This window comes from Mus pahari, chromosome 3 (genome assembly GCF_900095145.1).
Source record: "Mus pahari chromosome 3, PAHARI_EIJ_v1.1, whole genome shotgun sequence".
NCBI classification, from domain to species: Eukaryota; Metazoa; Chordata; class Mammalia; order Rodentia; family Muridae; genus Mus; species Mus pahari.
In genome coordinates, this window is record NC_034592.1 from 163,907,294 (window position 1) to 163,920,607 (window position 13,314).

General features: G+C 42.4%; 1 protein-coding gene across 1 annotated transcript in view; it reads left to right on the forward strand.

Moving 5' to 3' along the window:
• The window catches only part of Prpf6 (pre-mRNA processing factor 6), a 49,639-nt gene that overhangs the window by 20,234 nt on the left and 16,091 nt on the right, over positions 1–13,314 (forward strand). The window contains exons 4-11 of the mRNA XM_021192672.2: positions 913–991; positions 1,748–1,924; positions 2,136–2,291; positions 5,571–5,665; positions 6,346–6,502; positions 7,151–7,313; positions 10,574–10,692; positions 11,406–11,624. Coding sequence (XP_021048331.1) covers positions 913–991; positions 1,748–1,924; positions 2,136–2,291; positions 5,571–5,665; positions 6,346–6,502; positions 7,151–7,313; positions 10,574–10,692; positions 11,406–11,624 — 1,165 coding nt within the window. The remainder of the gene's footprint in view (positions 1–912; positions 992–1,747; positions 1,925–2,135; positions 2,292–5,570; positions 5,666–6,345; positions 6,503–7,150; positions 7,314–10,573; positions 10,693–11,405; positions 11,625–13,314) is intronic.

Below are 13,314 nucleotides of genomic sequence, written 5' to 3' on the forward strand. Positions count from 1 at the left end.
CTTTCTTTCTTTCTTTCTTTCTTTCTTTCTTTCTTTCTTTCTTTCTTTCTTTCTTTCTAAGACAGGGTCTCTCTACATAGTCCTGGTTGTTCTAGAACTCCTTACATAGATACATAGACCAGACTGGCCTTGAATTTACAGAGATTTGCCTACCTCTGCCTCCCAGTATTCATATTGCAGGTGTATGCTACTTTGCCTGACTACAATGGGTTTATTTTGAACATACTATTATTTGAATGTCTCTGAAAGTAAGATACCCAGTTTATTTAGTTTTTGCCTGTTTTCTTTGGTAAATAATTGAACAACTAGATTTGCTAATATCTATAGTTGCCTAAAATACATTTTAGTTAACTGTTAAATGTGTGGAATTGTTTTTGGTTATTTAATTAAGATATACAAGAAGCTGGGCATGGTGGCGCACGCCTTTAATCCCAGCACTTGGGAGGCAGAAGAGGCAGGGGAATTTCTGAGTTCGAGGCCAGCCTGGTCTATAGAATGAGTTCCAGGACAGCCAGGGCTACACAGAGAAACCCTGTCTCGAAAAAACAAAACAAAACAAAACAAAAATAAACAAACAAAGATATACAAGAAACCAACTTTGTTTTGCAATAGATAATTTTCTTTCTTTAATGGGTTTCATTTTTAAGATTTATTATATATATATATATATATATATATGACTTTTTTTTTTTTTTTTTTTTGCCTACATGTATGTATATGTTCTAAGTGCCTTCCTAGTGCCCATAGATGTCAAAAACAGGCATTCATTGGACCCCTTAGAAGTGGAGCAGTGGATAGCTGTGAGCTACCATGTAGGTCCTAGAAAAATAACCCAGGGTTCTCTATAGGGACAACAAGTGCCCTAAGCCTACATGTGATATTTCTAATGCAGGCACATGTTTTATTTCCTAGAGAGCAAAGGGAGAAAGAAGAGATTGAGAAATACCGAATGGAACGTCCCAAAATCCAGCAGCAATTTTCAGACCTTAAGGTGAGCAGATGGGCTAACATTCCACGCCTTCACCTCAGCAGCAGAGGGCAGAACTGCTCTGGTGTAACACTATTGAGCCTTTACTAATGATGCTCTTTACTTAGCTCAGAGAAGTTTTTGCTTCAGTATCAGTTTGATCATCTGTTATATACATTAAAAAGTAAAATAAAGCAAAAAAAAAAAAATCCCATTTTCTACTGTTAAAGGTAGGAAAACAGTCTTTATTAAAATTCTCTTCATTTAGGCGTATGCTTTCCAAACTATCTATTAGACTTTGATCTGATAATTTACTTTTTGGTAAAATAGTGCCAACCCAATGAATTGATTTCTCTAAAGTAATTGGAAAACCAGGGCTATCAGAACAGCTCAGTGCTCAGTAGGTAAAAGCTCTTGCCATTTATCCTCGCATATGCGTATGCACACATGCATATATATACATGCAATAAAGAATAAAGTTGTTTTTCTTTTTCTTTATTTTCTTTTTTTGGTTTTTCGAGACAGGGTTTCTCTGTGTAGCCCTGGCTGTCCTGGAACTCACTTTGTAAACCAGGCTGGTCTGGAACTCAGAAATCCACCTGCTTCTGCTTCCTGAGTGCTGGGATTAAAGGCGTGTGCCACCATGCCCGACCCCTAAAGTTTTTTTTTTTAAATGGAAAAACCATTTCTGTCTTTTCTAAGGCACAATGGGCCAGAGGCTTGGGGAGAGCAAATGTGAAATCTAATAATAACTAACGTTTGGGATCGATATATCTCCAGAGGAAGTTGGCAGAAGTCACAGAAGAAGAGTGGCTGAGCATCCCAGAAGTTGGCGATGCCAGAAACAAACGTCAGCGGAACCCACGTTATGAGAAGCTGACCCCTGTTCCTGATAGTTTCTTTGCCAAACACTTACAGACTGGAGAGAACCATACTTCTGTGGATCCCCGACAAACTGTGAGTATATGAACAGAGGCAAATGGAGCTTCTTTAGTCTGGATAAGGACGTGGTGAGAAGGGTGAGTGTTGATTGTTTTTGTAGCTAACTGTGCTGTGGCAAGAGTCAGTATAGCCATGCCCCATTAGGACATAGGGACTAAGTGGGCAGTGTTTAGAGGAGGTGGGGATCTTCATTATAACAGTTCAAACCAGTGTTTTATCCTCCTAGCAATTTGGAGGTCTGAACACACCCTACCCGGGAGGCCTGAACACTCCATACCCAGGTGGAATGACACCAGGATTGATGACACCTGGTACAGGGGAGCTGGACATGAGGAAGATTGGCCAGGCAAGGAATACGCTGATGGACATGAGGCTTAGCCAGGTGAGAATTCGTCATGTATCTTTTCTTATTACTGAAATGGGGAAAAAGCAAAATATTTGGGGGATGTTGCTCAGTTGTTAGATCTCTTGCCTAGCATGTGTAAGGCCCTTGGTTTGATCCCCAACACAAAACAAAACACTCAGTAATTAAAAACAGAAATATGTAAAGTTTATCTTTGTTTTTTGTCATGAAGTGATACTCTGCCCTGTCATAGAGTAGGTGCGATTCTTTCTACAGGTTAGTATTTGTGTGATTCTCTATAGGGCATGAACACACACAGCAAAGCAAATAAAGGTCCAGCTCCGTTCGTCCTGCTAGTCTGTCCCTTGTAGGTATAGGGATGAGTGTATTCCCAACAAAGCCCGTGTGTTCTGTTGAGAAAGCTTAACTCGTTTAAGCACTGAGAATAAATTCAGAGCTCTCTATTTGCTAGGCAAGTGTCCTATCACTGAACTAAATGTCTAACCTTTTGTTACTGTATTTTTGAAAATTTATAACAGCAAGTATTTTATAATAACGCAATAGCTTATTGATTGCATCTTTTATGTTAACTTGTGTATGCCTATTTTACCTTGTAAAATATGCAGTGTGATTTAATGGTTTTGTGTGTGCTATTGGAGAGATGGACTTTTCTATATTCTAGGTGAGCATGCTATGACTGAGCTGCATCTCCAGCCCTGGCCCTGGCCCTGGTCCTTGCTCTGCTCTGCTCTTCTCTTTTCTCTTCTCTTCGCTTTTCTTTTTTGAGGCAGCATTTTTACTGTGTAGCCTCAGGCTGGCCTGTAACTTTCTATGTGAACTAGACTGACTTTGAATTCACAGAGATCCTGTCTCTTCCTCCCAAGTTTATTCTCAAACTCCTGTTTCAGCCTCTTGTGTGCTATAGGATCACAGTTGACTGATGCCATGCATGGTCTTAGTAGTTGATCTTCAGAGAAATTCTGGGTGGTTTTTCCTTTTTTTTTCTCTTAACTCTTACTGTGTTTCGAATTCATAGACTTATATGCAACACATTTAAGTCAGCATTTTTGAAATGTCTTCGAAGTAATTTTTACTGCGCATATTACCTTCCTTGTTTTACGCTCCTATCCTGGACCTGCTGGTGACATCTCTGGCACTGGCACTGCCCGATCTTATTTGTTACCTCTTCCTGTTTAAAGTACGCTGCCCATGTCTGAACTCAGTGGACTTCCAGTTTGTCAATTTTTTTCTAAAGATTTCTTTATTTTTATTTTATATGTATGGGTGTTTTGCCTGTATTGTATGTCTTGTATACTGTGTGTGTGCAGTATCTACAGCTGCCAGAAGAGGGCATTGGATTCTCTGGAATCAGAGTTAAAGATGAGCCAGCATGTGGATTCTGTGAATCAAAAGTCTGGGTTCTGGAAGAACAGTGTAACATCTCTCCAGCCCCCTTAGTCTCTGAGGCTCTGAGAAACATCTTTATTGTGACAGTAGATTTTCCTGTTAGAGCTAGAGTAGGAAAACATGACCAGAGGGAGGCTGTTAGGTATCCTGCCCTGTCACCTAATGCCTGAGAGCTCTCTGTTGTGGCTAGACTAATTGGCTGCAGTTACATGTACACAAGGCCATGCATAGTTTTTTTGTTTTGTTTGTTTGTTTGTAACACATGACTGGTGGGGATTTTAATTTGGGTCTTTTTTTAAAAATACTATTTATTTATCATTATTTAGAGAAGCACATTGTAACTGTCTTCAGACACACACCAGAAGAGTGTATCAGTTTCCATTACAGATGGTTGTGAGCCATCATGTGGTTTCTGGGAATTAAACTCAGGACCTTTCAGAAGAGCAATCCGTGCTCTTAACTGCTGAGCCATCTCTCCAGCCCTTAATTTGGGTCTCTATGCTGTGAGACACCTCTCCAGTCTCCAGGCCTTTTTATACTTTTTGCTTTGTTTTTTTTTTTTTTTTTTTTTTTTTTTTGAGTCAGAGTCTCACTAGTTGGCTGATATTACTTGATGTGTAGACCAGAGCTCTGCCTGCCTCTGCCTCTTGAGCGCTGGTATTAGAGGTGTGTGTGTACCAGGCTGGCTGTTATTAGGTTTTTTTTGTTTGTTTATTTTTGTTTTAGTGTTTCTCTGTGCAATAGCCCTGGCTCTCCTGGAACTCACTATGTAGACCAAGCTGGCCTCAAATTAACAGATCCACTTGCTTCTGCCTCCAGAGTGCTAGGATTAAAGCTGTGCATCACCATGCCTAGCTTCTTTTTAGTTTTTAATTTTGGAACTTATACTCAGTAGCTCCCAGTCTAGACTGGCCTTGAACTCATTATGTAGTCAGATAGGCCTTAAACTTTGGTCATTCCTGCCGCAGCCTTCCAAGTAGCAGGGATTACTGGTCAGTGCTGTCAGGCATGGCTTATCATGGAAATTTAAATACTCACAGCTAGAGTAGTAGAATGAGCTTTTAATTCCAGCACTCAGGGAGGCAAAGGTAGGCGGATCTCTTGAGTTAGAGGCTACAGAATGAGTCCTAGGACAGCCAGGGCTACACAAAGAAATCCTGTCTCCAAAGAAAAGTAAAAAGAAAAAGAAAAAAAGAATAGTACAACGAACTGCTGTATTGAAATTTTTAAAAAGTTGAAAATATCAACTTTTTACTTGAGTCAATCTTGAAAAGACTTTTTTTTTTTTTTTTTTTTTTTTTTTTTTTTTTTTTTTTTTTTTTTTTAGTGTTTACTTGAGTTTTTTTTTCCCCTGGGACTTTTAGGATCTCTCTGTGTCTTAGTGTCTTGGTTACTTTTATTTTATTTTCTCTTCTCATTTCATTTCTTAGAAGAGAGACACACACTACTAGAGTGGCCAAGTCTTTTGAAACCTCAAAGCCCACCTCCAGTGATGCATCCCCTCTAACAGGGCACACCCCCTAGCCTTTCCAAATTGTTTCACCTACTGAGGACCAAGTATTTGCCTATGAGCCTATGGGAGCCATTCTTAAGTGCTCTGAACTGCTGAGCCATCTCTCTGGCTTCCACCCCTAGGTGTTGTATATTATGTGGCCTGACAAGCTGCCTGGTTTATCACTTTCAGTGATGCTGAAATTGATACCCCAATATTAATCCTTGTAGATTTTCTGCCCTTTTCACGTAGAAGACGTTTTTCTAATCACTAGCTGTTGTTTGTTACAGAGGGCTGTTTTTCTCCTGACTGCTTACTCTTGGTGAGGTGTGATGGGAGGGCCTTCGGGTTGTTGATAATTCATTGTTTTAAACATTGCTGGTGATGTTAGCTGACTCGCACCTTTACCTATCTTGCAGGTATCTGACTCAGTGAGTGGGCAGACTGTTGTGGACCCCAAAGGCTACCTGACAGATTTAAATTCCATGATCCCAACCCATGGTGGGGACATAAAGTGAGTGTGCTGCAGAACTGATGGGTGAAGTGGGAACTCTGACTACTTACTGTGTTGTTGTGGAGTTTTTAAAAAAAGAATATACAGTCAAAATATGGCATGGATGTACTGAGAAATGTAGTAGAAGCATATTTTCCTTTACTGTATATATTAAATATTTTATAAATAATAAGGTCAGTGCCTGTGGTGAACTAGAAAGCAGCTTGTTAGCCGGGTGTGGTGGCACATGCCTTTAATTCTAGCACTGGGGGGGGGGGGGGGGGGGGGGGGGGGGGGGGGGTGCAGAGGCAGGCGGATTTCTGAGTTCGAGGCCAGCCTGGTCTACAGAGTGAGTTCCAGGACAGCCAGGGCAGCCAGGGCTACACAGAGAAACCCTGTCTCCAAAAAACCAAAAAAGAAAGAAAGAAAGAAAGAAAGAAAGAAAGAAAGAAAGAAAGAAAGAAAGAAAGAGAAAGAAAGCAGCTTGTTAGGGGTTTCATGGTTCCTGTCTGGGTATTCAGACCTCAGTTTGTTTGCTCAGTGCCTCCCCCCCCCCCCGCCCCGCCCGAGTAGAGCGCTTTTGGATTTTATGACTTCAGCATGTTTTCCTTAACAATTTATGCATGGAGCAGCCTTCTCCCTGGCTATTGCCATACCTCTGATAGTGTGGCCTGATGTTTTGTGCCTTCTGATATTTACAGTGACATCAAGAAAGCACGACTACTTCTCAAATCTGTTCGAGAAACAAACCCTCACCACCCACCAGCTTGGATTGCGTCAGCTCGCCTGGAAGAAGTCACTGGAAAGTTACAAGTGGCTCGAAACCTTATTATGAAAGGGACAGAGATGTGCCCCAAGGTGAAGCTATAGCATAGTTCTCTGGACAGCTGCATGATTTATGCTCCCAGGAAACCCTCTATTTTCTGCCGGGCATGGTACCTACACTGGAAAAATAGAGTCAGAGTAAGGTTATAAATGGAGGGAAAGGAATTTCTTGATTGCTTTTGTGTGGAGCAGAGACTGACTTACCTTTATAATGGCAGGGTTAACATCACTAAAAGTGATAAACTTCTCAGGCCACATAATATAGAAAACCTAGATGTTGACTCAGGACAGACGACTCAGCAGTTGAGAGCACTGGCAGCACTTTTAGAGGACCTAGACTTGATTGCCAGATGCCATATGGCAGCTCACAACTGCCTATAAATCCAGTTCTGGGGGATCTGATGCCTCCTTCTGGATATGCATCCAAGCAAAACACCTGTATACATAAAATAAGAATAAGTAAAAACAAAACAAAACACAGGTTTTGTGTGGGATGATTAAGATAAGATTAAAAAGTGCTATAAAACCAACTGAATGTCATGTGCTTTCCTGTGTGGACTAGGTATTTCTGATAATAAAAGAAACCCTCTGTGGAATTCTTTGAACTTTAGACACAAATCAGAACTTCCCAGACAGGCATACCTGTACATGTTCTTATTGCTCTCTTTTTTTCCCCCCCAGAGTGAAGATGTCTGGCTAGAAGCAGCTAGGTTACAGCCTGGGGACACAGCCAAGGCTGTGGTGGCACAAGCTGTCCGTCATCTCCCGCAGTCTGTTAGGATTTACATCAGAGCAGCAGAACTAGAAACAGACATTCGAGCAAAGAAGCGTGTTCTTCGGAAAGGTAAGCCTCTCTGGGCGGTACTCCTCAGACTGTGCTGTGGAGGTAGTAGTCTTGTTTTCTGGTGTTTCGTTCTCTTGGAGAGCAGTTTGACTCTTCCTTTGCTCAGACTTTTTGTGAGAGTAGCTGGTAATGTCGCGAGTCCTTTTTCCTGGGCTGGTTGCCTTTGCCCTTGGACTCTGTAAATCAGGGACTCTAGTAGGGATGTCCTCACACTGGTTGGGGGCATGCTTTTACCTTTCTATAGTGAGTGAGCACAACATTCACTGTCATCCAAGTTTTCCTTATTCACGGTACAGGGACAGGTTTGTGACTCTGTAAGTATAGCCCCTCCAGGATAGCTTGTGCTCTGGAAATGGAATTTTGAAGTGCACAAAGGTAGAAGAAGAAGTGGTACAGAAACACCACTATTACCGTGTGCACACAAGGAGCAAATGCTAACTGTGTACTGTACTGGAGTTAGGATTTTCTTTTCCCTCTTTTGTAGGTATCAAGGGTTAGCTCTCTACCTGGATTAGTGATCCAGTGACCTAGACCTTTTTTCTTTGTTTGTTTTTTCGAGACAGGGTTTCTCTGTGTAGCCCTGGCTGTCCTGGAACTCACTCTGTAGACCAGGCTGGCCTCAAACTCAGAAATTTGCCTGCCTCTGCCTCCTAAACGCCGCCACGCCCGGTGACCTAGACCTTTTTTTTTTTTTTTTTAAAGATTTATTTATTTATTATATGTAAGTACACTGTAGCTGTCTTCAGACACTCCAGAAGAGGGAGTCAGATCTTGTTAAGGATGGTTGTGAGCCACCATATGGTTGCTGGGATTTGAACTCTGCACCTTTGGAAGAGCAGTTGGGTGCTCTTACCCGCTGAGCCATCTCACCAGCCCCGACCTAGACCTTTTATGGTCTGGATCATCAGTTGGTGCTTTTTTGCTTCTTTTGACTATAGTCTGTCTGTCTCCTTCCTTCCTTCCTTCCTTCCTTCCTTCCTTCCTTCCTTCCTTCCTTCCTTCCTTCCCCCTTCCCCTTTCCCCCTTCCCCCACCTTCATTCTTTTGTGTTCTCTCTCTTTTAAAGACAGGGTCTTACATGTAGCCTAGGCTAGTCTCAAATGTATAATCTTTTTGTTTTTGCCTTGTGGGTTCTGCATACTCTTGTCTTAACTTTATTCTTGCAAATAGAAGAGTTAAATTAAGACTCAAGATCATCTGACCCGTAAAATGGTCTCCCCAGAGTATGGTTGGCAACCTGATTATACCACAGGAGTTAGTGTTCGTCTCACAGCTTGACTGAATTTTTCTGCTTCTGGACTAGGCCTTTTGGTGGTGAGGTTCGGAGAAGTAAAAGTAGGACGTGAAGCCTATGGGAACTTCTCAGACAGCACTGCACATTCAGAGACCTATGTGCTCTGCTGTGTAAGTTGACATATGCACATGGTGGCACTTCATGTTAGGTTAAGGACTTGACTTATAAGGCCTTTTTGTCTTCTGGTGCTCTTAAGAGCTTTGGGAAATATCCAGCTAGTCTTCCTGGCCACCATGCTGACTAAAGTGAAAAATAGATAGAAGGCCCATCCTGTATAAATCTGTCTTAGTTAGGGTTCTATTTCTAGAAAGAGACACCATGACCATGGCAACCCCCTAACTCCTTCCTGAAACACAGCTTCTCTATGTAACAGAGCCCTGGCAGTCCTGGACTCACTTTTTGTAGACCAGGCATTTGCCTCTGCCTTCTGAGTGCTGGGATTGAAGGCATATACCACCATGCCCTGCCTGACCATAGCAACTCTTATAAAGGAAAACATTTAGTTGGGGCTGACTTGCAGTTCAGAAGTTTAGTCCATTATCCTCATGGATGGAAGCATAATGGCATTCAGACAGACATGGTGTTAGAGAAGGAGCTATGAGTTCTACATTTGGATCTTCAAGCAGTGGGAAGAGACTGTGAGCTGCTAGGCCTGACTTGAGCTTCTGAAACCTCAAAGCCCACCCCCAGTGAAACACTTAACTCCAACAAGGCCACACTTCCAGTAATGCTGCTCTCTATGAATCTATGGGGGCATTTTCATTCAGACCACCACGCTGTGTGTCTTCATGGACTATCTCTCAGTTGACTCAGTGAATTTACTCCTAGGACAAGACTTTTTTCTTCTCAATCCCTCTGTCCTAAGGCTTTTCTAGAACCATATATCTGCTCATAGGGTAGCAGACAAGTCATTAACTTCTAGTTGTGGGAAGTGTCTGCCTGTAGATCCTACTGGAATCTATGCTGTCCTTGCCTTTGCTCTACCCCATCTTTTCTATTTCCATCCTGATGAAGCTTCACATATGTCCCCCTCCCAAGGCATGCCAGTCCTAGTTCCCTGCTGGGATCGTCTTCCTCAGTAGGTGAGCAGATGTGGCAGGAGAGCGCAGCTTTCTTTTGTGCTGAGGATTGGCACAATTAATTCTAGTGGTGTTGGATCTGTGGAGTCAGAAGAACCTAGACTCGCTGTTGAGTTGTCTGTCCTTTTAGGTCTCACCATGTGGCAAAACCTAGAATACTTAGCAATTGGCAGGAGGGTGCACCTCTAGGGTTAAGGCTCTGAGACTGGGTATTAACTTTCTTTTCTTTCTTTTTTTTTTTTTTAATTAATTAATTAATTTATTTTATGTATATAAGTACACTGTAGCTATACAGATGGTTGTGAGCCATCATGTGGTTGCTGGGAATTAAACTCAAGGCCTCTACCTGCTCCAGGCCAGGTGTTAACTTTCAGTAGGAGTACCTACTGAAAAGAGGTACTGAGTTTCATCACAGAAGGGAAGTCCTAATGTGCCCCAGACCTTGAGAACCTATAAAATTCCCCCAAAGGTATGCCCTTTGGGTTTGTATGGAATGTCTCCCATTTTTCTGGCTTGTACATCTCAAGTGCATGATGCTCCTACTTGCCAGCTCTAGTCTGCATAGTGATGTACACCTAAGGCTTAGTTTGTATGCAGTGGAGCAGCCAGTCTGCTCTGGCTGTGAAAATGGAAGGAACATTGCAGAGACTGCCTGCCCTGCCGGGTGGCACAAAGGCTTAGAGGAACAGAGCTCTCAAACAATGACAGAACTATCCTACATCAAAATGTCTCCTGTCTGACTTTATGTCTGTCCCAACATCAAGGAACCCACAAAATGGGCATGTCTGTAGCCCCTGATTATCAGGGGGTAAGGGAGGGGTATGGAGGGGGCATTTCTTATCCATCTGGCAGTACTCTCCTGACACTCTTGTTATTTGACTTTTCCAGCACTTGAGCATGTTCCAAACTCTGTTCGATTGTGGAAAGCAGCTGTTGAGCTTGAAGAGCCTGAAGATGCTAGAATCATGCTGAGCCGAGCAGTAGAGTGCTGTCCCACCAGTGTAGAGGTGAGTCTGCCAGGCTCAGGCCCACCACTCCACTGTAGAAGGCCTAAGTCCAGCACCTAACTAAGACTGCGTATGTATGCTGCTTATTTAAACTATAATTCCTGGCAGTAGAGGACAATATGAAGCCTGAAATGGTGTTCTACAATAGCTGCCAAATAAGGTAACAGGTAGCTTCAGTTGCCATGGTACAAAGTACAAGTGATGGTGCACAGTGTATGTGGTAGATAGAAAAAACTGAGTCTTCTTTGCTCATCCCTGATAGCTATAGAAAACTATGTTATGAACTGTACTCTGGCACACACGCACATTCACACTCACACTAAAGAGTGAGTGCACACTTTAGGGGTGGAATGTTGCAGTCAGTAGTTTTGAGGCATGAGAATTCCAGAGGGCTAAGTTTCATCATACAACTGTCTGTGAATCGATCTTGTTCACCCTTGGTCTAGCCCCTACTGTCAAGTCTGGCACACTGCACATTTAGAGTCCCATCAACCTTTTGTGTTAACCAGTGTCAGAAGTATACCTACACAGTTGATGTAGTGAAAAGGGCTCCTGCGAATGACTTAGGCTCTGCTTAAACTTTCAGAAAGCACTTTGCAGAAGTGCTGTGGGCCATTGAGACTGGCTTGCTGTCCAGTCTAGAAGACACTAGGTGCCACCAGCATTCAACACACTTCTCTTTTTTTTTTCCCTGATGGCTCTTTTTTGTGTAGCTATGGCTTGCTTTGGCAAGACTAGAAACTTACGAAAATGCTCGCAAGGTCTTAAATAAAGCACGTGAGAACATTCCTACAGATCGCCACATCTGGATCACAGCTGCCAAGCTTGAGGAGGCCAACGGGAACACTCAGATGGTGGAGAAGATCATTGACCGAGCCATCACCTCCCTTCGGGCCAATGGTGTAGAAATCAATCGTGAACAGTGGATCCAGGTAAGCTTTCACTCAGGTTCTGTTCTAAACAGTCAGGCTTGGTAGTGGATACATGCCCCAGCACTCAGGAAGTGAAGGCAGGAGGACTGCAAGTTTAAGGCCAGGCAAGACTCTTTTGAATAAGTAAGTAAGTAAATACGATTCTTGAAAATTTTATTTATGTAGGTGTTTGATTGCTTGCATATTTGTGCTCCAGAAGAGATACAGATAGATAAGCTGCCATGTAAGTGTGGGGAGTTGAACCAACATCCTCTAAAAGAGTAGCCAGTGCTTCTAACTACCGAGTTGTTTCTCCCTCTTCTACAGATGCTTTTTAAGTATGAGGTCTCACATAAGATACAGGGCAGCACTGGAAAGTTCCCACACTGGCAAAAGAAATGGGCTTATCCTGAGTGTGCTCCATGTGCTGCCACTTTTGACAGAGCCGGTCCCTTGAGTTGTCTTATGCTGAATGAAGACATGGATGACTAGCATCCTTTTGCTAGTTGTTAGAGTTTGATTCTGAACAGGACAGGGGATCTGGAGTCTGATTGTCAAAGCTCCTGCCCTGTACAACTCTAACCTCTGACACTGGCGGTCTCAATCTCACACTTGCAATTAAAGTACAATCTAATAAAAGGATCAGATACCATACAGATCTGAAAATGTCCCTGACAACAGTTTAGCATCTTACAGAAGAGAATAGCTTATAGTTTCTTTTCAGATACTTTTAAATTTGTTGTATTTTGTTTTCTGATAAACTGTATGTCTTCATCCTTTACATTTGTCTATTGAATCACTAGCTTAATTCCTAATTGATGTACAAGATACTTTATTATACCCAACTTTTAGTAACACATTTCTCTGTCTTCATGACGTAGAACTTTTTTTGGGGGGGGAGAAAAATATTGGATATAGATATTGTAATGGTTTGTATATGCTCGGCTCAGGGAGTGGCATTATTAGAAGGTGTGGCCCTGTTCAAGTAGGTGTGGCCTTTTTGGGAATAGGCATGGTGCTGTGGGTGTGGACTTTAAGACCCTCATCCTAGCTGCCTGGAATTCAGTCTTCTACTAGCAGCCTTCAGATGAAGATGTAGAGCTCTCAGCTCCTCCTTCACCATGCCTGCCTAGATGCTGCCATGCTCCCATCTTGATGATAATGGACTTAGAGCTCCAATTAAATGTTGGCCTTATAAAACTTGCCTTGGTCACAGTATCTTTTTTTAAATTTTTTTTGGTTTTTCGAGACAGGGTTTCTCTGTAGAGCCCTGGCTGTCCTGGAACTCACTCTGTAGACCAGACTGGCCTTGAACTCAGAAATCCACCTGTCTCTGCTTCCTAAGTACTGGGATTAAAGGCATGTGCCACCACTTCCCAGCCCACTAACAGTCCTTATATAGGCCTAGTATTCCTCTTTTTAGTTTAAGCTGTGAGTTCTAGTCCAAAGGGTATAAATATTTTTTAACTTGTCTTTTACTCCTTTCAAAGTTTCTTTAGCTCAAAATATGTGCCACTATGCAACCTTGTTTTAATGTGTTTAGGGGCACGTGCTATAGTGTAAGTGTAGAAATCAGAAGACAACTTTTTGGAGTTGGATCTCTCCTAGGGATTAAATTCAGGTTACCAGGAATTCATAGCAAACGTCTTTACCTTCATACCAGCCCCCCCCTCAAGTCCCCTCTCCAACATCTTTTTTTTTTTTTTTTTTT